Source organism: Cervus elaphus, chromosome 11, assembly GCF_910594005.1.
Source record: "Cervus elaphus chromosome 11, mCerEla1.1, whole genome shotgun sequence".
NCBI classification, from domain to species: domain Eukaryota; kingdom Metazoa; phylum Chordata; class Mammalia; order Artiodactyla; family Cervidae; genus Cervus; species Cervus elaphus.
Genome location: NC_057825.1, coordinates 35131143 through 35155388, shown reverse-complemented (window position 1 = coordinate 35155388; position 24246 = coordinate 35131143). Strand labels below are relative to the sequence as shown.

Genomic DNA, 24246 nt, shown 5'->3' with positions numbered 1-24246 from the left:
GTGCTCAGTTTTCTTTATAGTCCAACTCTCACATCCATACATGAGTACTGGAAAAACCAGTTTTCTTTATAGTCCAACTCTCACATCCGTACATGAGCACTGGAAAAACCATAGCTTTGACTATACTGACCTTTGTTGGCAAAATAATTAATGTCTCTGCTTTTTAATATGCTGTCTAGGTTGATCACAGCTTTTCTTTCAAGGAGCAAGCATCTTTTAATTTCATGGCTGCAGTCACCATCTGCAGTGATTTTGGAGCCCAAGAAAATAAAGTCTGTCACTGTTTCCCCATCTATTTGCCATGAAGTGATGGGACTGGATGCCATGATCTAAGTTTTTTGAATGTTGAGTTTTAAGCCAGCTTAACACCTAAAATATGGCCCATAAAACCTAAAATTATTTACTACTTGGCCCTTAACAGGAAACATTTGCCAAATTGCATTAGACAATAGTGTATCACCTTCCAAATACTGAAAGAATGTGAATTTCAACCTATTCCTGATCCCACTAAGTTATCATATGAAGTGGGAGGGTAGAAATAAACATTTCTGGAAGGGAAACTCTCAAAAAATTTACTTCCTGTGAGTCCTCTATGAAAAAGCTACTGAAGGATGTGATCCACCAAAACAAAGAAGTCAACCAAAAAAAAAAAAAAAGACTTAGAATAGTAAGAATATCAAATCTTTCTCTTCATAGTATGAAGTCAATAGATGTCTAAAATTGGAAAGATTCCTATAAATATATTAGTCAAAATATGAAATGAACATCAGAAGATAACAGCTAAAGAAGTAAAAAACATTCTTGCCTCTAAAGAATGGGACTTGGAGTGAGGAATTGCAAGCCAGGGGAGGGTTTCATTATTGTTTTACAATACAATTTGACTAATTAAACTAGGCATTTGTGTTTATTTTGGTAATTATTAAAAGGAATTAAAATAATTTTATCAAATATTAAAAATTATTATAAAATTTTCATAATTGCCTAAACTTAGAAGCAACCAAGATATCCTTTAGTAGGTGAATGGAGAAATAATGGAAGTCTGTGATACCTCCAGACCATGGGAGTATTATTCAGTGCTAAAAAGACATGAGCAATCAAGCAATGAAGAGATATAAATACAAATTACTAAGTGAAAGAAGCCAATATTAAAATGCTACATACTGTATGATTCCAGCTCTATGACATTCTGGAAAAGACAAAATATGGAGACAGTAAAATAATCATTGACTGTCAGGGACCTGGGGGGATGGGGAGGGTGGCTGAATAGATGGAGCACACAGGATCTTGAGGGAAGTGAAAATACTCTATAATATGGCATTGTTGGACACATGCCATTGTATATTTGTCCAGACTCACAGAATACACAGCATGAAGAGTGCATCTTAAGGCAAACTATGGCCTTTGAGTGATTATGATGTGTTCGTGTAGATTCAACAATTGCAAGAAATGTACCCTCTGGTGAAGGGATGTTGATGACAGGGGGCAGGAGGTTTACAAGAAGTCTCTGTACCCTCCCCTCAATTTTGCTATGAACCTAAAACTGCTCTAAAAAAAATCTTTTAAAAAATTGTTGTAAAATTTCTATAATTAAAAAATCTAATATGTGCTAGAATTAACAGATCAATGGAACAAAACAATCCTGAAACAGACTGTAGCATTTAGAAGAACTTAATTCATATTAAAGGAAGCACAAGTCAAAGGGAAAAGGATAGATTTAAGAGAGAAGAAAAAAAAAAACCCTGTTGCTGAGAAACCTTTGGCTTCTGCTTCATCAGGGGGTGCTCCACCTCTCCTGCTCCCCACACCTCAAGTAGTTTAGCAAAGACTGGGCTCAGACTGCTGAGCTGGCTCAACAGGAAGGACTATGGCCATTTCTGTATAATCCAACACATGATCCTTGCCCCCCAACTTGGCGTTTAAATATGTAAAGGGGAATGGAGGAAGGGTCCTTGGGAATCCACCTCTGCCCTAATCATGCATGCCTCTCCTTGGGATGATGGGGTTAGGGAGGCCACACACACTCTGCTACAGTCTAAGCCTCTCCCAGGGCTTTGATCTACATCGGCTCTCTCTGCTGCTAATGGTTTTGGTCTTGCCCTTAGTCTGCTGGACAGTTGCCAAAATTAGCTAATAGAGGAAAATTAAATCCTTAACCTCATACAACTAACCAAATAAACTCCAAATTAATTGACTAATACAGTATTTAAAAATAAACATATTCCAAAAAATAAAATATATAACCTATAATGAATCCTTGGATTAGGAAGAATGACCTACCTTAGCATAAAAGCAATTTTAAGAAATTATAAAGGAAAAGTCTTTTTTTTAACTGCATAAAAGTACATGTCCAAAAACACTGCAGATGGAGTTCAAAGGAAAGTGACAAACTAGGCAAAATATCTGTAGTAAATATAAAGGCTTAACATCCTAAACATGTATTCATATTTTAAAAACTATTATCAGTTTAAAGTAACACTAATATCCCCATTTTTTAATGTGCAAACAATATGAGTAATTATTTCTTGGGAATTACCAAGACAATACAAAAAATACATGTGCTACAACAGAATATTTCAGGCATTCCACTTCACCACAATCAAGAGAAATATGAATTCAAACAAATTTCACCTATCAAATTAGAAAAATTAAAGGAAATGGAATCATATTAAAAATCATACTTTCAAAAAATATTTAAAGATTTATAGAAATTCTAATAGGATGTCAGTTAAAAATGCAGACAATAATCCAAATTTTGTGGAAAAAAATAAACAGAAAACATATACAGGCGATTTTACATTTTTTTCTCCTTTTTTTATGTTTTTTAAATCTAATGTCATGGACATTTTTTATAAAGAAAAATTTTAATAGAGCCAAAAATGAGGCTCCAGCTTAAGTGTATGGTGAAAGGAAACTGGTGAGTTTCCCAAATGGCCAGGCTCCAAAACAAAAGCACTCCAAGCCACACTGCACCCTTGGCGCAGAGGCCACGTCGTGACCTTGGACACGACTTTAGAGAGGGCAGCTACTATCATACCTTCTGTCCTGCAGTAACAACAGGATCCCCCATTTGATACATTTATAACAGGTAGCAGGTAGTTAACATTTTTCGGGTGCTTACAGGGAACCAAGCACTTTTCTAGGTGCTGTCTATATTAATCAATACATTTAACTCTCACATGAACTCTGTAGGTTTGTTATCCTCAATTTACAGAAGAAAACTGAGGCAACACAAGAAGAGAAAGAAGGTCCCATAGCTGGTAGAGAGAACAGCTGATTCACACCCCAGCCATCAGGCTCCAAAGCCTGTACTCTTCAAACACTATCCTGGATTGCCTCCCTATCGAGCTGCAAGATGAAATACTATGCAAACAGGGAAATTAATGTTCTGGGAAAATATTCTCAACGTAGTTAAGTGACAAAAGCAATTAGAAATCAATGTGTCAGAGTGTGTGTGAGAGAGAAAGAGAAAGAAACAGAGAAAATAAAATTAAGCAAACATTTGTCAGAGAAACAAAGAAGCATTCCAGCTCAGAAGCACAGTAATAAAGTTGGCCTCACTTGCTTTTCTAATTTTTCAAGTTTTTCAGCCTCTAGAGTACTGTAGTTCTTTGGTAATAAAGAATAAAAGCCCTCCTTCAGTCATGACACCACCAACAGCAGGATTCAGGAAGGTCCACAGAGCTGGGTGCACTCCTAGTAAGACATACTCTATTAGTCACAAGACTGCTCAATAAGAAAAGGGCAGTCTCTTCATTCATTTATAACCAGGGAGAATGCTTTATTTAAAAAATAATTAAAAAGGGGTGAGATATATGAAAACAGTAACATGGAAACTTACATTACTCTATGTAAAATAGATGGCCAATAGGAATTTGCTGTATGGCTCAGGAAACTCAAACAGGGGCTCTGAATCAGTCTAAAGGGGTGGAATGGGGTGGGAGATGGGGGGGAGGCTCAAAAGGGAGGGTTTATATGTATACCTGTGGTTGATTCATGCTGACATTTGACAGAAAACAACAAAATTCTGTAAAGCATTATCCTTCAATAAAAAAATAAACTAAAAAAAGAAAAGAAAAAGTCTATGAAATAGTTGAAATGGGTCATTAAATGCTGTGCCTCAGTTATGGATCAAATTCAACCATTAAAAAATTTTTTTTTAAATCAAAGAGTAAAACTGTATTACTTTAAATTAATTCTCATCATATTAGGCAGTATCTACCTTACCATATCTGGGGGCACATTTAAAGTACTGGACTTTCCCAACACTTCCATTGTTTTTTCCTTCTGGTTCATCCAACTCAATGCCAGCCCACTGCCCACTTGCAAATTCAGTTGTTCCACAAAATCGCAATGTTCCAACCTACAGAAATATAAATCAGGGTAACTTTTGAGTATTACTTGTAATCCTAAATTTTCTACTCTTATAACTTTATCACAGAAGTCTTTAAGAAGCACTCACTCAAAGCAGACTTCAGAAGAAGGAAAATATCACCAGGGCTAAAAACAGACATTAAATAAAAGAGTTGATGGACCAAGAAGGCATAAGAATCCTAAATCTATATGCACTTAACAACTAAGGCAGGAACAGTGAGAGTCACGTCTGCTGCATTTCCATACAGTAGTAATTTGTGGGAGAACCACTACTGAGGAAGAGGGAGCTGCAAGGGGAAACCTGCAGACTGGAAGCCTGTAAATTCACTCAGCCCCTCCACTTTTCTCCCATTTAAATACAGATGCCTTCATTATTCAGTTTGACTAATAGTTTATATTCTTAAGTTATACTTTATAGTAACCGTGCATCTAAATCTCGTGTTTTCCATTAAGTATCTTTCTACCTACACATTGAACTTAAAACAAAACAAAAAAACACCCCAAGCCACACTGCATCCTCAGCACATAAGCCACGTCGTGACCTTGGACATGGCTTTAGAGACGGCAGCTACTATCATACCTTCTGTCCTGCAATAACAACACGATCCCCCAGCTTCAGGCCAAGTGACGTCAGCATCGCCTTGCTGGTAACACGATCGTAATTTGGAAGCAAGGGCTTTGAGAGATCACATGACAGAGGCGCCGCGTCCAGCAGCATCTGCTTGATTTCCTTAGCAGTGGCCGCGGCATCGGCCATTTCCAAGGGCATCTCGACTGGGTCTGGGACAACGTCAGCAGGGATCTGCCCTTTGTCATTCTACAGATAAAGAGAAACTTTTCAGTTTATATTGGCTCAGAGCTCTACATGGCCACCTAGAAGTATTCTGGGAAAAAAGTTAAATTCATAGATCATTTATTTATTCAAAAATATTCACGAAACAACTACTGCCTGCCCATTCTAAGTGCTAAAGACATACACAGTGAAGAAATCAATAGCTCCACCCTCAAAAAGCACACAGCCTAGTGAGGGGCAGACTATAATCACATAAATAAAATGTATGGTGTATCAAAGGGTGAAAAGTGGCAGAGAGAAGAACAAGGCAGAGAAGAGGAACATGGACACAGGGGCAGAGAAGGCCTCGGTGCTGAGCGGCTCTGGTGCAGAGGCCTAGGGAGGTGAGGGAACATGCGCAGGTTAGCTGGTGGGGATGGCAGTCCAGGCTGAGGGAAGAGCAAGAGCTCAGGCTGCTAGTGGGTGGCGTGCCTGGAGAAGGCACTTCTGGAGACAGAAGTCATGGGACTGCCTGGCTTCCCAACCGGAGACCCGACACTCCCATCGGTCTCCTAAGCCTCCACCTGGTCTCCGTGACCTTGACCCACCCTGCCCACTCATGGTGCGACTCAGATTTCGAGAACAGAATCCATAGTTTCAACACTTCTAAAATTGGGACTGGGATTTATCCTGCAGCAAAAAAAAAAAAAAATGGTCAGTCCCAGGGCCCACTAACGTCTGCATGGTGTTTATATAAGCAAATCTCTGTCCCACAGATTCTCACTTGGTTATCACAACAAGAAAAAGCTTGAGAATAACAGAGATAAAAATCCTTGCCTGTTACAAATTTGTTTTTATTGCAGCATGAGGGACCAACTAAACAAGTAAAATATGACTACCATTTCCAGTTTGCCAAGTAGGAGACTTACGCAGGGAGAGATGAATGAGTGACTGCTCAGCGTCATCTCCATGATTACTGCAGAGACGACACCGCAGCCCACATTTAGCAACCACTGGACTCTCCGCTCTTCTCCTGCTCCATGCCATCCTTCTTCCCTCAAACAAGCCCTCTTTCTTCTATGCTCCCTAGCCAAAAACTCAGATTTTATCAGAAAGATTCCAGACTCTAATCTTCTCTTAATGAGATGAACCAAGATTCTTTGGCTCAGAAACCTTTTTCCCTTTTCTTCTCCTCTGATAATTATCTTCAAATGACCCACATGGATAAAAGAATGGGGCTTTTAGAACACTTAGTTTGCAAGGGCCTAACGTTTTTTATTTTAAAATTCAAGTCAGTTTGGTCCTAAGTAAAAATATGGTAGGAAGACATGTTATCAAATTTGGGGGATGGTGATGAACTATTTTGATCCCCAATTTCAAAGTACAAAATATAAAGAAAATTATCTATAGTGCTAATATGTACTCTTGAGAAAAAGAAAGAAGGGAAAGAAACTTTTTTAAAATCAACAAACCTGTTCTGTTAAGTTGTAGGCTACTTTTACAATGAATATTTAACTTCATATTTTCAAGTCCTCACCTTTCTAGAGTAAGCCACACATTTCTATTAATTCCTACATAAAATTTAGCAACTCAAACTTCAGTGTTTAAAAAATACTAAATACTAATAAAATAATAATGATATCATGTTAACATAAGAAGACTTGTTCATGATTATAGAATTCCACTTTCTTCTAAAGTAGTGGCTAAGTTAGGGTCTGATCCAAGGGCTACTGCTAACCCACATGTAGACATCTTTTTTTTAAGTATTAACTACCAAAAGTGGGTAAAATCTATTAATTACTTTGGACTTGAATTGGTAATTTACCTCCATGACATACCTCCCTGCATCTTACTAGATTCAAAATACTTTCTCCACTAATGGGGTCTTGCCAAGAGTTGTACTAACAAAAGCAAGCACCTATCACCTTCACACTCCGATCAACTCCTGGCCTTCGTGCACACCACTCTCTCTGCCTAACGGGACTTTCTCAGCTCCCTCCTATACCTGGTTAATTCTCAACTCTGTTTAAGTATTCAAGTTTACCTATGTCAGGAAGCAGGCTTCCTAAGGCTTGGACAGACTCCCCTCCCATGCAACCCCATGATACTCTGTGCCACACCCCGCCCGCCCCCATCCTAACACACTCAACTTGACACACTACGGTAAATCTGCCTGCTCTCTTGTTTGTCTCCGCTTCTAGACGATATTCTATTTGAGATCAGAGACACATTTATTGTCCCAGTGCCACATACTGTCCCAGACACATGTATTCTCCCAGTGCCTAATAAACAATAGGGTACAAAGGATGGAGGGAGGGAAGGAGGAACAGAGGGGTTGATTAAATAATTAATGGGGTTAAACAGAAAGAAAAGTGGCAAAGAACTGGGGAGGGAAGGCAAAACAGGAAAGCAAGGAAAAGAGAAGGGGAGGAGACTTTTGCTAGCACTGCCCACTGCTGCCACTTCAAGAGAATGCACAGACCCAGTGAAGAATCCCAGCCACAGCAAGTCAATGCTATTAATGCAACAGAAAAGAACACGCATAGCCACTTTGGTGAAGACAATAAAATACCGAGCGATTTGAAGTTTATGAAGTTCAGTCTTGTGTGTTAACTTTTAAGTATGTAACTTGATCGTGAAAAAATAAATTTTTCCTTTAAGTCAATTTTAAAGGTTTACTCCATTCTTAAATGGGCCTTTTTTAGACTGTCTGAAATAAAACTTCTTTCCAAAAGAATTTAAAATATGGTTTAATGCAGAAATATAAACTTTAATATATGCATTGTTATTTAATAGCTAAAGGCTTTGAAAGATACTTTTAAACTCAAAGATGATAAACTCTAAAGAGCATTTTATTTAGCTGAATGAAAGTAAGGCTAGTAGAGCTTATCAATATAAAAGGACTGAAATTCACTGCTATGCCTTAAACTTATTTGAGATAAAAATTTATCATTATTACTCTATATGCAGCACAAAAAAATATAAATTATTTACTCATGTAAGAGTTCCACAACAACATCCAGATTCAACTCTTTCCTGGAAGATAATGTTAGATGTTTTAATTCTTTTTAATATTTTTCACTTTTAATTTAACCTCTTACCCTAAATGCGGGATTTGCTCCATGCTCCAATAAGCATTTCACGGTACCTGCACACAAGTTATATGCAGCAATATGCAGAGCTGTTCCAAAGTTAAAGTCACTGCAAGTGGCATCCACATCTGTAATTGAACATCACAAGTGCATTAACAAAAATTTTAAGTTAATCTATTATAATGTGAAAGGAGGCAGGTAGGGTTGGATTTATTTGAGGGAAGAGGGGTATAAGCTATTGACGAGACTTAAACCAACCCACTAGAAGGACCATTCTCACAATGGAATAAAATCTGCATATTACAATCTGGTTAACTAATTTTTTTCTTAGTATAATAAAATTTCACTATCAAATGGACTCATGGGTTTTCTAACCATCACAAACTAGAGTATACTTAAAAGCAATTAATGGCAATAATTTATATTTGTAAAAGTAAGTATCTTAACACACTCTTTCACTAAACCTCTTGCATATTTGCCATGACAATGATAATGTAGCAGGGTTTAGATCAGGGACTAGCAAACTGTGGCTCATGGCCAAATACAACTCATCATGTTTTCATAAATAAAGTTTTATTGGAACACAGCCACTTGCATTCATTTATATATTCTCTGTGGCTACTTTCACACCACTCTGTAGAATCAAGTAGTTTCAACAGGGACCATGTGGTCCACAAAGCCTAAAATATTTACTATCTGCCTCTTCATAGAAAAAAGAAGGTAAAACAATGGAGACTTCTCAAACCTGGAATAAATTAAAGTGTAATTAAACATATGCTACATGTTGTATTCATTCACAATACTTTATGAAGAATTTGGATTTCACAGTAAGAATGAGAATCTTGCAAATCTAAGAACATTTTAAGAATTTTCAACAAATCATCAGGATGCTATACATAGATACAAGATATACTCCAGATTTGGATATCCCATTTCGACTGTTTTTTTTAACATGGGTTTAATATACCTCTGGTTCTGCTAATCCTACCTGAATCAAACTACCGCTTCACCACCTTACATGTCCTACCCACAACTGCAAACAAATCAAGACACACTCAGAACACTGTCCTGAGTTATGAAAGACACTGTACTATCAAGAGAGGCTTTCTTCCTAACATCATTCAAAAAGTAAAAACGTAAAAAGGGAAAGAGGAGCTGGACAACTATATGAAGCAGAGGTTAGAAACAACATTCTGGGAAATTTATCTACTGAATCTCTAAAACAAGTCTTCTATAAGTGGAGGAAATACTGCATACAACCTTCAACATAAAGTAATACTATTGCATTTGTTGTCATTTTTTTTCTCTAAAGAAAACTGCCCCACTGACACGAACCAGGACTTCAATTTAGACATTCTGATGTTCAATTTTGGGACATCAAGCACCATCAAGACAAGAAGAAAAAAAATGAAAATCTATCCTTAAATGGAATCACAGAATTTCAGAACTGAATACCACCTAAAACAAATATTCTTCATGATTTCAGTGCTCAGCTCTGAAGGTTTTATTGCCCTAAATTTCTGGCTACCCAAATAAGACAAAAGAACTATACACAGATTCAACTACACTTTATAAAATCCATGTTATACTGGGGAATGTGCAGAGATATAAAAAAATGAGACAACACTTTATTTTGTATGTCTCTGCACTAAATCTTTTGTGAAAGGATAACAACTAATCTTCAATTTAAAAAATTCAAACTATTTCTGAAAAATAAAATGGGATTGGAAGTCATATGGAACAAGATGGATCACAAGTAAAAACATCTTTGAGTTATAATTTTTCTGCCATCAATAATATGTTCAATTAATAACATCCAGTGGTGATCTTGTAGTACTTGCCTTTTGGTTTAGATGTCTTCAAAATCACTCTTATAAGCTCAGGAACATCAAAATAAGCAGCATAATGCAAGGCATTCATGTTTGTCCATCGACTCCGCAAACTAACATCTGCTCCCAGATCAATAAGCTGAGTTGCAAATTTTACCGCTGTATCAACATCACCTAGAGAAGGTTTTCTAAATTACTTTCCTTCAGTACAAATGTTAAGTTCCAATGGATGCCATCTACTACCTCATCTAAAAAGCCAAGGCAAACAGCACACTGAATATACACTTACAACTCGAAAACTGTCACTTTTACAAGGAATTTATTCTTTCTAACAAAATAATTATACTCAAGGATATTGATAAACACATAGCTGTAAAGATGTTCATCACAGCACTTTTTATTATGAATAAAATTGTGAAACAACCTAAAAGTACAATAAGAAGACACTGGCTAAATAAATTATGAGACATCCACATAATGGAATACTATAGAGCCATTAAAACCAGTGTACCAGACCCCTGCTACTCAGGGTGCACTCTGGGGACCACTGCCAGTCCCAAACTGTAACTCGCACTTTTGATAATGCTTCTCTTTTTCCCTGTGTAATCATTTCCTCTGAATATATTAATTGAACTGTAATTTCATACTTTTGAAAAATACTTGGGCTTGTATTTTATATGGCTTTAATTTCATTTTTCTATTACAAGGTCATTTTTATTTTATTTTACAAAAGTATCAGTCCATGATGGACTGCAGAAAGAAATAACAAGAGAGTCCTTCCTCATCAATAGTTTAAGAAGCACTGTCTCAGACTATTGAAACAGGGAGAGGTATTCACAATTTATCATTAAAAGGCAGTGGTAAAGCACAGGAGAATACCAATTTTGGAAACTATGCACATATGTATGTAGGAACAGACCTTAGACAGACATAAAGACCAGGGTCTGTAGGGAGCGGGATGCCTGGAAAAAAGCATGGACTGTTAAAGTGAAGTAAAGTCACTCAGTCGTGTCCGACTTTGTGACTCTATGGACTGTAGCCCACCAGGCTTCTCCATCCATGGGGTTTTCCAAGCAAGAATACTAGAGTGGGTTGCCATTTCCTTCTCCAGGGGATCTTCCCCACCCAGGGATCGAACCCAGGTCTCCTGCATTGAAGGCAGACACTTTACCCTCTGAGCCACCAGGGAAGTTAAACCTTGCTGTAAACCCTCAGGAAGGTTCTAGGTGTTACTAGTTACTCTCATCTAGCAAGAAGGCAGGCATGAAACCTGTTCCAGAAAAGTTGGGAGGTACCAGGAGACTATAAAGACTCCCTCAAGAAAAGGGAGGAGCAGGAACAAGGTGTGTGGAGGACCTAACTGAATCCTCGCCTATTCAGGGAATATTATCGTCATCACCTAGGTGCCCTTGCAGGGACTCTGGTTGACATAAACATACAAGCACAAACATAGATGTCTCAAGCCATTAACAGACTCGCTACATACTTACCAATACCGTGAGCTCCAGATTTGCATGTATAATGCAAAAGAGTCATATCTGTCAATCCATCTCTGTCATTCACATTGCAACCTCTCTTAAGAATCTGAGGAAACCAAGGAAGATATGATTACAACATAAGAGTCTACTGATTTCAAATCAATACTGAGGAACCAGGATAGTCAGTCTTATTGAACTAGTTCTCAACATACCCTGGAGGAGGAAATGGCAACCCATTCCAGTATTCTTGTCTGGAGAATCCCATAGACAGAGGAGCCTGGTGGGCTACAGTCCATGGGGTCACAAAGAGTCGGACAAGACTTAGCAACTAAGCGTGCACACACAAAATGAGTAGACAGAACTGACTTCTCTTAAGGATGAATTTAAGTCTGCACCCAATAACAATAATGAAAACTGAACTTGTCACCAGACCAAAGGAAACTCTTAAAGAGTATTCCCAAGTAATTTGTCACTCAAAATAGGTTCCTTAACCTCTCAAAAGACAAGCAAATTTCCTTTTGAATGGGAGTAACAGTATTTGAAAAAGTATAAGCCCCTCTTCCTTAACACATGACAGTGAACTGGTCAAGGAACCCAACATTATTCTTTTACTCCTCTTGCAAAAAATTCAGAGTTTTTAAATTATATTTAAGTCTAGATCTTTATCAAGTCACCCCAAAGTATAGATAAACATGATGGTAATCAAATTCCCTCATGAAAATATTTTTTAATGTATAAATTAATTTGTATGAAAACATGAAAAATGCCTGCTCCCATCAAGAGTCAAAATGTCAGCACTCCAGATGTAAGGGAGTGAGGAGCACAGGGGAATGACGGAAAGACTGTGCTGTGTGCATGCTCAGTCATTTCAGTCATGTCCCACTCTCTTGCGACCCTATGGACTGTAGCCGGCCAGTCTCCTCTGTCCATGGGATTCTCCAGGCAAGAATACTGGAGTGGGTTGCCATGCCCTCCTCCAGGGGATCTTCCCGACACAGGGATCGAACCCATGTCTCCTGCATTGTAGGTGTATTCTTTACCCACTGAGCCACCCTGGGAAGCCTGAAGGAAAGACTATACAGCACTAATTCATCTTTGGTGAAAAATACAGAGATACAAAGAACAAGCATCAGCATCTTTAAAAGGTTTCCCCTTTATCACCACCTATCCATTCCAATGGGGAAAAAAATCTTTTACAATTAACAATCCTAGTAACATAAGACTTATGATGTAAAAACTCCTTACCTCATTTCCAATAACATCAATGTTTTGCTGGACCTGAGGAACCCACTGTCTTAAAATGGCAAATAATTCTGATACAGAAGTTTTGGGATCAAAGAGAATTTCCTGGCATGATGTATCATTAGGATCAAAGAAAGAAAACTCTGTTTAAAGAATAAAAAAAAAAGGCCTAAGTTATATTTATTAAAATTTCCAAAAGCATATGTTAAAAATAATAAACAACAAGACCAGGACTCAAATGACACAAATACTTTTAGGTGCTAGAAATATTTTACCTTAAGCAAGTCTCAAAAGCAAAGTCAGGATCACCAAAAATTATGAAGCACTTCTGAAGGGCTGTGAGAATGAGATTTCCACACATCGCACCATGTCTTATCACAAATGAAACAAAAATCTGAGTGCACTGATTTCAAACCCTAAACTGTCCAAGAACTTCCTCTAAAGCACAGAAAATCTGTCAAAGTTTACAGTATTTTCACCTCTCAAAACATAAATATGTCATGAACAGTAGACTCACATCCATGATTAAAGCATACATAGTAGAAAGAAATATGCCAGAATACTAACAGTGGTACTAGAATGATGTGTGATTTTAAATATTCTTGTTACTTCTCTGTAGTTTCCTAATTTTCTATAGTAAACAGGCATTACTTTTTACCCACTGAGAAGCCAGTGGGGAACTGCTATGTACACACAATAAGGAAGTAATATGTGATAATACAGAAAGGAAGCATTGAGGCAAAGGGATTGGGTTATTTGGAATATGTATTAGTAAAGATGTGGAATACTAGACAAAATTAAACATGATTTTTAAATTCCTTAAAACTTCCTTAAGATTCAGAGAACAGATTATCCTATGACCAGAAAATAAAAGAGAACAGAAGAAAATCAGATTATTTAATCTTGAAAAAAAAGCTAGGGACTCTAAAAATTCAGAAGCATCTAAAGAAGAGACGCATTAGAAAAGCAGTATTTGCTGAGTGCTTACACTTTACCAAACACCTTACCTGATAGGTATTAGTCTCATTTTATAGATAAGCTCAGACTAATATTTGCTCAAACTCAGACAGCTAGCAAGTGACAAATCTGGGGCAGAAAACCAGGTCTGCCTCCAAAGTCTATCGTCTTCCCTCTATGATGTTGCCTCCCCAAGAAAATTCACTATTGAGCTAAAATTTACAGATTTTAGCAGCATACATAAGTTAAATTATTTAAACTTTAAAGTTTAATTATTATTTAAAATAATTTCAATTCTAATCAATCAAAATTTCACCAAGATTCCTTTGTAGGAGGAGACAGACAAAATCACATTCCCATTACATTTAGACAAAAATACAAACTCCTTTCTGAAGCCTAAATGATCCTGCCTGGTCTGGCCCCTGCCTTCCTCCTCAATTTCATCTTCTGCCATTCTGCCCTTCAGCCACTTTGCTTCTCAGCCACAATGGCCTTCCACTATTTCTCTGGATACACCAAAGTTTTTCCCCCAGCTCCATGTCTTTGATTTCCTATTCTTCTGCCTGGAACACTTCTCTCCAGGCTCTTCTCTCAACCAGATGCTTCTGATTCTTCAGATGACCAGCCCACCTAACAACCACTCTGCTCCATTATCCTCTGTCCATTTCTTTTCTCCACAGAATTCATTATAACCTATAAAATTCACATTTTGTTTATTCATGTGTTCATTTATTGTCTGTTTTCCTTCCTAGAATGTCACTCTTGGTCACTGTGCTATCCCCCAGCACCTGGGACAATACCTAGCACATAACAGGCCCTCAACAAATACTTACTCAACAAACACAATTCTGAATGCCATGTTTTAAGAGGACACTTTAGCATACTAAAAAGAGAACAACTGGAGTGAAAAGGGTCTAGAAATCCTGATGATGAGGGACTGGTAAAGGAATCAGAAATGTGTAGCCTAAAGTACAGACTAATTTAAAATATCCAAATTATCTTCAAATATTTGAAGGTTATCATATAAAAAGTGTTTGCTCCACACACATATGAAACCATTTGGCCAATATTTTAAGAAGGGATACTTTGAGTCCATATACAAAAACAATTTGATCACAACTAAAACTTTAGCAATGAAATAAACTATTAGTTTCCTACTACTGAAGATATCCAAGTGGCTGAATGGTTACCTATCAGATATCCTGAAACAGAATTTCTATACTAGGAAATGAGTAGGGAAAGCGGAACTACAGGTCCATTCAGATTCTAAGGACCTATTAAGAATTCAGACAATGTTTAATTTTGGTTATACAAAGGGATCAATACCCATTTTCATCTTTCAATGTATTTATTCAACAAACACTGACTGAGCAACTAATATCAACAAATGACTACCTTAGCCCAATGAGATAATCAAAAACAAAACGTGATTTCTACTCCATCCAAAGAGCTATAACCTGGGAAAGGAAATAAGATAATTATGACTCAAGATAGAACAAGGTAAGTGCCATAAGCAAGGTACAACATGCTTTTCAAGGTTTTTCCTGCATAACTCATTTTTTTATATCTGAAAATCAATCCAGTCAGTTTTTGTAAAAACTGAAAATAACTCCCAAGATCTAGGCACGGGTTTTATGTAACACCTTTGATGACTATAAGGCAAGCTGCTACAGAATCTGAACATATAAAAATAGCATACTTGGAGATGAGTAGTTATTAGAATAGATATGACTAAAAAGACAAATTCATAATCCAATCATTATATTTTCACTAATATCTAAAAACTGCATTATCTCTACCTCCAAAGACAATTTGAAATGGTGACCCAATATTTTACTTGAAAAACTCTATCTAAATTAGAAATGTAACATATCCATCAAGTTTACCTTCCAGTTTTTTTTTATTCCTTTATCACCTATCTGATAAAATGCAGCCGCAGGAAAACAAGTCTAAATAGATTAAAAACTAGAATACTACTAAATTTACATTTTACAAAGAATATTTAATGAAACAATTTAAATATGAATCAATCTCAAGCCACATTCCCAGGAAACATCTCACCCTCTCTGCATAAGTACAGAGCTTTTCTGGTTTTATTTTTACTATATTTGTGTATACATTGATAATTACAATGGGAGACAGTTGAACAGAATCCAAATCAGGCTTGTTTGTGTATTAAAACACATTACTTTTTGTTACATGGTCACCCAAATTTGGATCATTTCAGCAGTGATTACTTGGCTTGTTAATTAGAATCCCAGTATTTCAGAGATAACAGGGCCCTTAAAGAAGGCTACCTCACAGTGTTTTTACATCTTTTTTCTTTTTTTTCATACATGGCTTTTTAAACAAGTCAATATATTTAACCAAAATATATATATCAATAGCAGAAGGATGCTAGGTGTCTAAGCACCATTGCATTTTAAAAATAAAATCCTCTGAATCCACCGTGGTGCTTAAAATGAACATTTTTACATAGTAAAAATGCTGACAGCAGAAATAAAGTGTTTAGCTTAAAAGGCAGGAAAAGCAATAAGCAACTGTTATTTTTGAAAAAGTAAAACTTTAGCAATGTTATGAAAACCACAATAAATGGTTTTAGAAAAAATTAGGAATATAAAAAGGTATAAAACAGAAGTCAAGTTACCAGCTCGTGAAAAATAAACGCAGCTACTTAACATACCACAGTCTGAAGGCATTGGTGCTGCAGAAATGGAAAAGATAACTGGTGTATCAGAACCTTGAAATAAAAATGGGTATTTTCCAATCAAAGAACTTCCTTCTAATGGAAAATCTGGAAGGTCCTCTATGGTCATCTTCTAGAAAGCCACCTTTAATGAGAGAGAGCAAAAAAGCATATCTATTATATTTGTATGCAACTTAGAAAAACTGCCTTCAATCACAAATAGCCTATTTTTTAAAATATCTAACCTATTGTCAACCTTCAAACTCACTCTTTAGAGAGTGAGGGGGAAAAATTCCTTTTAGCAAACCACTGTTAATGAATATACATTGCTTCACACTGTCTCTTAGGGTCAACAGCATACGTAATCTTTTTGGACAAAGCTCAGGAATAAAAAACTACTATGTATTTCCCAATAATAGGCAAAAACATTTTTTAAACGCTGAACTAATCTAAATGGGTGATGTCTCTTTACTTGCAGTAACAAGTGAGGAGATAGTATCCCTGGTAGATGCATCTCAAACTTCTCATAGGATCTGACAGCTTCTATCGTGTCATCCAATGGTTCATGCCATCTGCTCATCATATGAAAATAATCTAATTTAGAACATCATTATTTTCTGACATCCTAGAAAACTTAATTGAAAACTGACCACATCACTCATACAAATCTAAATCTAGAAGCTTATTTCTAGATTGTTTCACTTCTTAACAAGGTAGAGGATCTGTTTAGTCCATCCAGCAGAAGATGGAAGGTCATGCCTTTAAACCACATCACTTATATTACCTCTTTTTCCCAGGAAACATGAACACTCAGAATAAATTTGCTCCAAATTAGACAGCAGCTGCACCCTGACCCACATATCAGAGATGGCACAGAATGAAGAGAAAATGTTAGTAAACCTGAACTATGAGGCTAAAAGCCTTCCAGTTTCTTCTGCATCAAATCTTTGAAGTCTGAAATATTATGAATATCTGTAACTATTTAAAATATAAGCAGAAAACTATATTACAAAGCTAAATAAAAATGAGTATAGATTATTTCAGTAGAAAGAACAGAATAAGTAAAGATGGTTAACTGATAGTGTAGCAGATAATGCTAGGCTAGATACTACTCAATGTGTGCTCCAATGTGTTAAATTCCAAGCAGTCACCTTTCTGAGATAAGTGGTTTCTTCCCAATTAGAATCATATGTTTTCTAAATACTAGCAGAAACTGGTAGAGTAAGGCAATTTCTTTTTTCTCATAAGGTACAGGTTTACATGGTCATGGATATTATATATTAAATAACTTAATCCAGTGTTACTATGTTAAAGGCTCTCAAGGTTTCTTGGATGCTAAAATGTCTCACCACTCAACACTCTGAATCATTCTGACATTAACCTGGCCACACAAATGGGAAAAATTGTTGCCATACGGCATGGTGAACTTTCTCAAATACTAACACTTCCAAAAAGTAGCGCCTACCACAAGGACAGCTCTCCTTCAATACTGCAGCTTCCCTGTATTCAAAGTCAGTCAGGATTTCTGCTTGCTGGCCTCTACAAATTAGCAGTAAATTTGGGGAAAACAGTCTATACCAGGTATGAAGTGTCCTCTGAAGCCAAGGAACAGAAATAAAGTTTAATAATATTAATCTGTTTAATATTAATCTGTACAAGGCACTACACTATTCTAGATGTTTCAGAGAATACAAAAATGAGCAACATAATGGCCCATGCTTGTTAGGTAGTTTATAATCTACTAGGGTGAATAAAATAGTACTAATAACTATAGTTGATAAAACTGAGTGAAATATATTCCATAACCTCAGTACAAGGAACGTTTGCAGTAGGAGCTCCTGAGAATGAGAAATGGTGCAGTGAAAAAAGCATCATTTGAGAAGTGTCTTGAAAGATGAGTAGGCAGAAATTTAAAAGGGAAGCCCATCAAAGGAACAGCAGGCTGGAACTGGGCACATCTAGTAAGAGGTAAGGCTGTCATGGTTTTTTAGGACTCTCCTCAGTAATGCTTTATATACCTGATCAAATACCAACCATTTAATTCCGTAAGCAGTGGGAAATCACTGAGTTTTTAAAAGGAGATTGTCTTAATTCAAGCTGTTTTAGAAAGATTAATCTTTGACTACAGTCACACTTTGGGACTCAGCCATGTTTTTTTACACTCTTAATTCTTCAACAAAATGATTAAGTGGTTTTCTTCCTGAGTTGGTTAAGAGGAAGCCACTTTTCAAAACTTCCCTTTCAAAGAGTAGGGTTTCCCATTCAAAAACACATTTAATAACTATTTATTAAATATACACATTTAACAAATATTTAAATCCTAGACTCAAGGTGGAAAGATGATTCATTCAACAAGATGTAATCAACTTTATTTTACATGTTATATATTTCAAACCCAAAGAAGCTACAATATTACCTGAACAAAGTAGTGAACATTCTTAACATGTATTTTGTGTCTTCATTGCATTTTTTTCCCTGGTCCCATTTCCTTTCTGTCATGAAAAGCCTAACCTTCTGCCTTTCATCCCACTTAAGAAAACTATACATCTCTACAAACTTATGTATAGTTTTAGAATCCTTTCCTAAAAGTGATTTCTGGATCTAAAGATCTAGGAATCTTGGTCAAATCTAGAGTTGTGATGAGCTGGATTGAGTACATATTTTCATTTCAAATCCTACTATGGCTAATTGGTGATAATGGGGTATGCAAAATAACCTAAGATTAAAAAAAAAAAAAAAGTGGCCCTAATTAACTGTGTATGTAGCAAATGCAATAACAAGAATCAAATTCCCTAAACTATGATTTATATAGGAATTCCATCACCCCAAATCAGCTCCGAGTAAAAGCAACTTGTAACGTGGTTCTAATATTTGGTGATTTTTTTTCAGATTCCTGGTCAATGCCCTAACACTGAACGGTGGTGAGTGGAGTTGCCCATTAACTTCTTCAGAGTGGTCCACGGCTATCAGGACCTCACTAAGGAACCTCACTGAGACCAAGAGATGCCCTCAGATTTATTTGGAATACAGTTCAAGGGCATATTACTCAAACTCACATCCTTGAGTTGTTACTCAGCTATCAGGAAATCCAAGCTGCATCCACATGAGTTGGAAACATGAAGCCCTTTCATTCACTTTCATATAGTATTCTGTTATGAGTGTTTATTTTCATGAGATATGAAAAAACAAAATCTTAACAAAATAAGCATTTTAAGCATATTTCTAAGAACCCATTTATTTGTTATCTACATGAAATCTATGTAATCACTGAGCAAGTATGGTGTGCTGCAGTCCATGGGGTTGCAGTCAGACACCACTGAGCAACTGAACAACAACAGGCCTTACCAAGAACATGAAAGATACCTGCCCTCAATAAGTTCATGTAGTCATTCAACAAATATTTATCAAGCATTTCTTACTAAGTCTTAGCCTGACATAGCAAAGGTTAAAAAAAAAGAGATATGTCATCAAGTAGATTACAGTTGAGAACAGAATTCCTACAAGAAATTTGAAATTATTATATAATTGAAATAAGTGCTGGATTCAAGGGGGCCAGTGAAGGCTTCCTAAGGGGATAATTTAAAACTAGAGTGCCCAACCAGGTAGCTATTAGCCACGTGTCTATACAAATTAAACATTTAGTTCCTCCACTGCTCAAGCCCCATACAAGGACTCAAAAGTCACATGTGGCTAGTGGCTACTGTATTGAACACTGCAGAAGAACACTTTCCTCAGAATAGAAAATTCTGTGGACTCAAATTCCAGATGAGAAAATATACAAATGCCTGAAATTTTAAAAAAAAAAAAAAAAAAACCCACAGAGGCTAACAAACTAAGCAAGCCCATGGTGGTACCTAATTATACATCATTAACAAGGGAATAGCAAGTCTAAAAGTAACCAGATGTTCACAGATTTACACAGGGCTAAAGAGTTCAGTTGATTCTATTACATGAAGATCACTAGTATGTTTCAAACCTGGAGTTGTTACAAGCCATAAAAAACATCATATAAATATTATTTTTTAAAAGCCTTGCTGGTGGGATTGTTTCTGGTAAATATGAAACGTCTGAAATAAATCCTATAAATAATATACCATATGCCAAATCTTCTATAAAACAGAAATAAACATATTCATTCCATTTCAAGATTCACTCTTTCAGCCCAGGTTGTCCATAACTAACGAAAGTATTTTAAAATGCATAATTATTGTAGCAAAACAGGGTGGAACCAGGATGGCTTTGCATCACAAAAATGCAGACTTCTGCCAATTTCAATTCTCTGCTTTCTCTACACAATTGCTCCATGTCCTTCACTGCGTGATCTTCTGCCATTTAGACGACTTTAAGTTGTGCAGAAGATACATAAAAGACAAGTGTCAATGTGAAAGTGAAGTACGATTAAATTATTTGGCAGATGTTTCAAAGAAGGAAGGTGTTTCTTCACTGAAATATTTAAAAGGCATCAATTTACACTCTGATATTGCTACAATGTGAACCACACTCTAGCAGGGAACATACAGCAAGTTATTATCCCATGAGAATATCCTCCTCTGATACATATCAAAACATTGTCTCAGAGTTAAAATCCAAATTGCCTACATAGTCTCTAGATTAATGAACAACCTGACATGTAATTCAAAAGAAAGCTGACGTTATAAACCCATCAATCCAGCTCACAAGGATGAGATCTAACCCGCGTCTCTGTTGAGCAGTCTCTGAGCGTTTTCCCCCAACTTCCCATGATTTAGAATTAAGGAATCTGGGGGCAGCTAATGACTGGAGGCAGAGTCATTTATCTTAGTCATTTATCTTTGAATTCTCTCAGGCAAAAGGTTTCTCGAACAGTTTAATGAGCAAAGGGGTGGCAGGAGAGATGCGAAGAGGGCCCTCTCAGGAAAACCACGAAGGGCTGGGCACAGCACGCTGCGCATCACTGCCCGCGAGAGGCTCTCCCAAGGGCGCCGGGCGGTCAAGGTTGGGGCGGCGCAGCAGGGTCCGGCCCGTCCCACACACCTGGCGGTATCTCATCCTGAAGTTAAACGGGCGGTGAGAAACGGAAACCGGACACCCACGTCCCGCCCGTGGGCCGCTCCAACCCCGCCCCCGCCCCGGGCAGGCCTCCAGGAGCCGGCGACACTGACGCCCACTGCAGGCGACCCTGCGGGGGGTGGGAGGGGGCTCCCAGCGCCCCAGCGCCGCCCTCCCCGCACCGCCAACCGGCCCTCAGGCCCCCGCTCGCCAGCCCGGGGCCCCCGCGCGCTCCCGCCCCACCTGCCTCCTCCGGTCCTCTCCGGGCGGCCGACGGGAACGCAGGGGCGCGGAGAGAAGGCCAAGAGGCGCGCTTCTCCGCCCGGGTGCCTGTCTCCGGTAGCCGGCCGCGGGGCCTCCCGCCGCGCCGCTCCCCTCCCTCGTCCGGCCCCTCCCGCCTGCCGCCTCCGCGTCGCGCGCGCCGGAGCCGGGCCCCACGCGGGGTCGGTGCGCGCGCGCAGTGCAGGCGCCCGGGCGGCGCGCAGGCCCCGGGCCCGGCCCCGCGCACGCGCCGGGGAGCGGGGACTGTAAGGGAGCGCGCGCCGGTGCTCGCCGCCTCCTGTCTGCGCCCCCGCAGCCCCTCCGCAGACCTGGGCTGGGGTTCGAGGACAGGAAGGTCTGGTGGGCTTCGTGCGTTAACCTTGCGAGGGTGATACGCCACTGGGATATTTCCACCGCAACACGAGGCAGGCTGTCTGCGGAACCCCACCTGGCCCTAGGCCATGCTTAGGGAAGCAGCGCGTGGCCTGCTGTAAGGACGCTCCTCCATCAACGCGTTTAGCTAAAACAATCTGACCAGGCGGCATTCTGTCTCGCATCCCTGGACTAGAAGTGCTCCAACACCCTACTTAGGGGCAGGGACCACGTCTTATCCTTTGGGGGCTCCCCCATATCACTCCGTATATGGCCCAGAATAGGACCATTAGTCAATTACCTGCTTGCAGGTCTTGCTGTAAAAAGCCTAGTCAAGGCTATATACCCAAGTGGAGTAATTACACCCAAGTATGGCAGTGTAGATGCAGCAGAGGATGCACCAGTATTCGTCCCAGAAGTTTATTTCCCCTGCTGCGTTGCTCCCTTCTCACCCACTTCTCTCCTGGTCCCCTTCTTCATCCCCTCTAAGAACCAGAAAGTGGTGATGGATGCTGGCATCCTGGTTCTCCATGCAGTGAAAGGAAAGGTGTTATTTGACAGTCCCTTAATGAAGGGACTAAATAAGTACATGTTTCCCGGTGCCTGAAGCCTGTCACCCTGAGCCAGTAGTGTTACATCCTAACAATTCCCTCTGAGGCCTTCTTTATCTGATACATCAACTGCTACACTGTACTTCCACGTTCACCAAACACAGTGCCTGGCAAGAGCTACCAACAGCAGAGATAAGTCCTCAGACGCTCTAGAACATCTTTTCCTGTTAGAATAATTGGCTCCAGACACTAGAAAAGGTGCTTAAGTGCCCCTTACACTATCCTCCCACCAAGTACCCATAGTTGATGAGCACCTCCAGTAAGCAGGAATGCACTTCCTTTGAAAGCAGGTATTTTACCTTTGATTAGCCTTGTTGAAAAGTTCTTCCTACCTTGAGAGCTAAAATGCTGTTTCCTGCATCTCCTCCTTAATGGGCTCCATTTCTCCCCTTTAGACTTCAGATCATGCCTAACTCCAAGGAATCCAAGACAAGCATGCTTAGTGCTCCTAGGCCGCTCCATATATGACTCTGTTAACATCCACTCACCAGCATTTTAAGGGCCTCTTTATGGTGCACCCCAGCTTGTCTAGAGCTCTCTTATTTGTGATGCCCAGGAATGAATGGGATGTCCTGTTGAGTGCAGAGAGGAGAGACTGCCACCTCTTTCTTGGTCTTGTGCTTCTATTAGCATAGCTCAAAATATGAAAGTACTTGTTTGCCACAGTCACATCACATTGTCGAATCAGGTTGAGCATGCTGTCAACTAAAATTCACAGTGCTTATGCAATGTGTGAACACCATGGCCATCCCACAGTCCCTGGTCGGCTGCCAGCCTCTCTGCCCCTGCAGGTCCAGCACCTCACACGCTCTCAGGAGAACGAAGAAACGCTGATGCTTCCTCCTCCCTTTGGTGTTTCCTGCTCCTCTCTGCTCTCACCACACCCAGTTCTTGTCTGACCCCACCCACCTGTTTAACTGGTTGAAAGAAGGAAGGCAATCTGCCCTTGGCTGATTTTGCTACTGCTACTGCTAAGTCACTTCAGTCGTGTCCGACTCTGTGTGACCCTATCCCTGGGATTCTCCAGGCAAGAACACTGGAGTGGGTTGCCATTTCCTTCTCCAATGCATAAAAGTGAAAAGTGAAAGTGAAGTTGCTCAGTCATGTCTGACTCTTCCTGACCCCATGGACTGCAGCCTACCAGGCTCCTCTGTCCATGGGATTTTCTAGGCAAGAGTATTGGAGTGGGGTGCCATTGCCTTCTCTGTGGCTGACTTTAAGGAACTGTAAATAAGTAAGACTTTATTTGGGGGGTGGGCCTCCAAAATCACTGCAGCCATGAAGTTAAAAGACACTTGCTCCTTGGAAGAAAAGCTATGACCAACCTAGACAGCATATTCAAAAGCAGAGACATTACTTTTCCAACAAAGGTCCATCTAGTCAAGGCTATGGTTTTTCCAGTAGTCATGTATGGATGTGAGAGTTGGACTATAAAGAAAGCTGAGCACTGAAGAATTGATGCTTTTGAATTGTGGTGTTGGAGAAGACTCTTGAGAATCCCTTGGACTGCAAGGAGATCCAACCAGTCCATCCTAAAGGAAATTGGT

At 38.9% G+C, this 24246-nt stretch overlaps 1 protein-coding gene across 5 annotated transcripts in view; it reads right to left on the bottom strand.

Annotated features, from left to right (window-relative positions):
- CLIP4 (CAP-Gly domain containing linker protein family member 4) overlaps positions 1-23307 on the bottom strand; it is a 60148-nt gene extending 36841 nt beyond the window's left edge. The window contains exons 1-9 of one of the 5 annotated variants that reach the window (XM_043917492.1): positions 21699-21916; positions 17893-18022; positions 16425-16572; positions 12788-12927; positions 11555-11648; positions 10077-10238; positions 8245-8363; positions 4952-5188; positions 4225-4360 (exon numbers count right to left, since the gene is read on the bottom strand). In XM_043917492.1, the coding sequence (XP_043773427.1) occupies positions 4225-4360; positions 4952-5188; positions 8245-8363; positions 10077-10238; positions 11555-11648; positions 12788-12927; positions 16425-16557 (1021 nt within the window). In that variant the 5' untranslated portion in view covers positions 16558-16572; positions 17893-18022; positions 21699-21916. Of the gene's footprint in view, positions 1-4224; positions 4361-4951; positions 5189-8244; positions 8364-10076; positions 10239-11554; positions 11649-12787; positions 12928-13059; positions 13121-16424; positions 16573-17892; positions 18023-21698; positions 21917-23187 lie in introns of those variants that run through there. The other 4 variants (XM_043917493.1, XM_043917490.1, XM_043917491.1 and 1 more) reach the window with 4 other exon arrangements.
- Between the last annotated feature and the right edge of the window lie 939 nt (positions 23308-24246).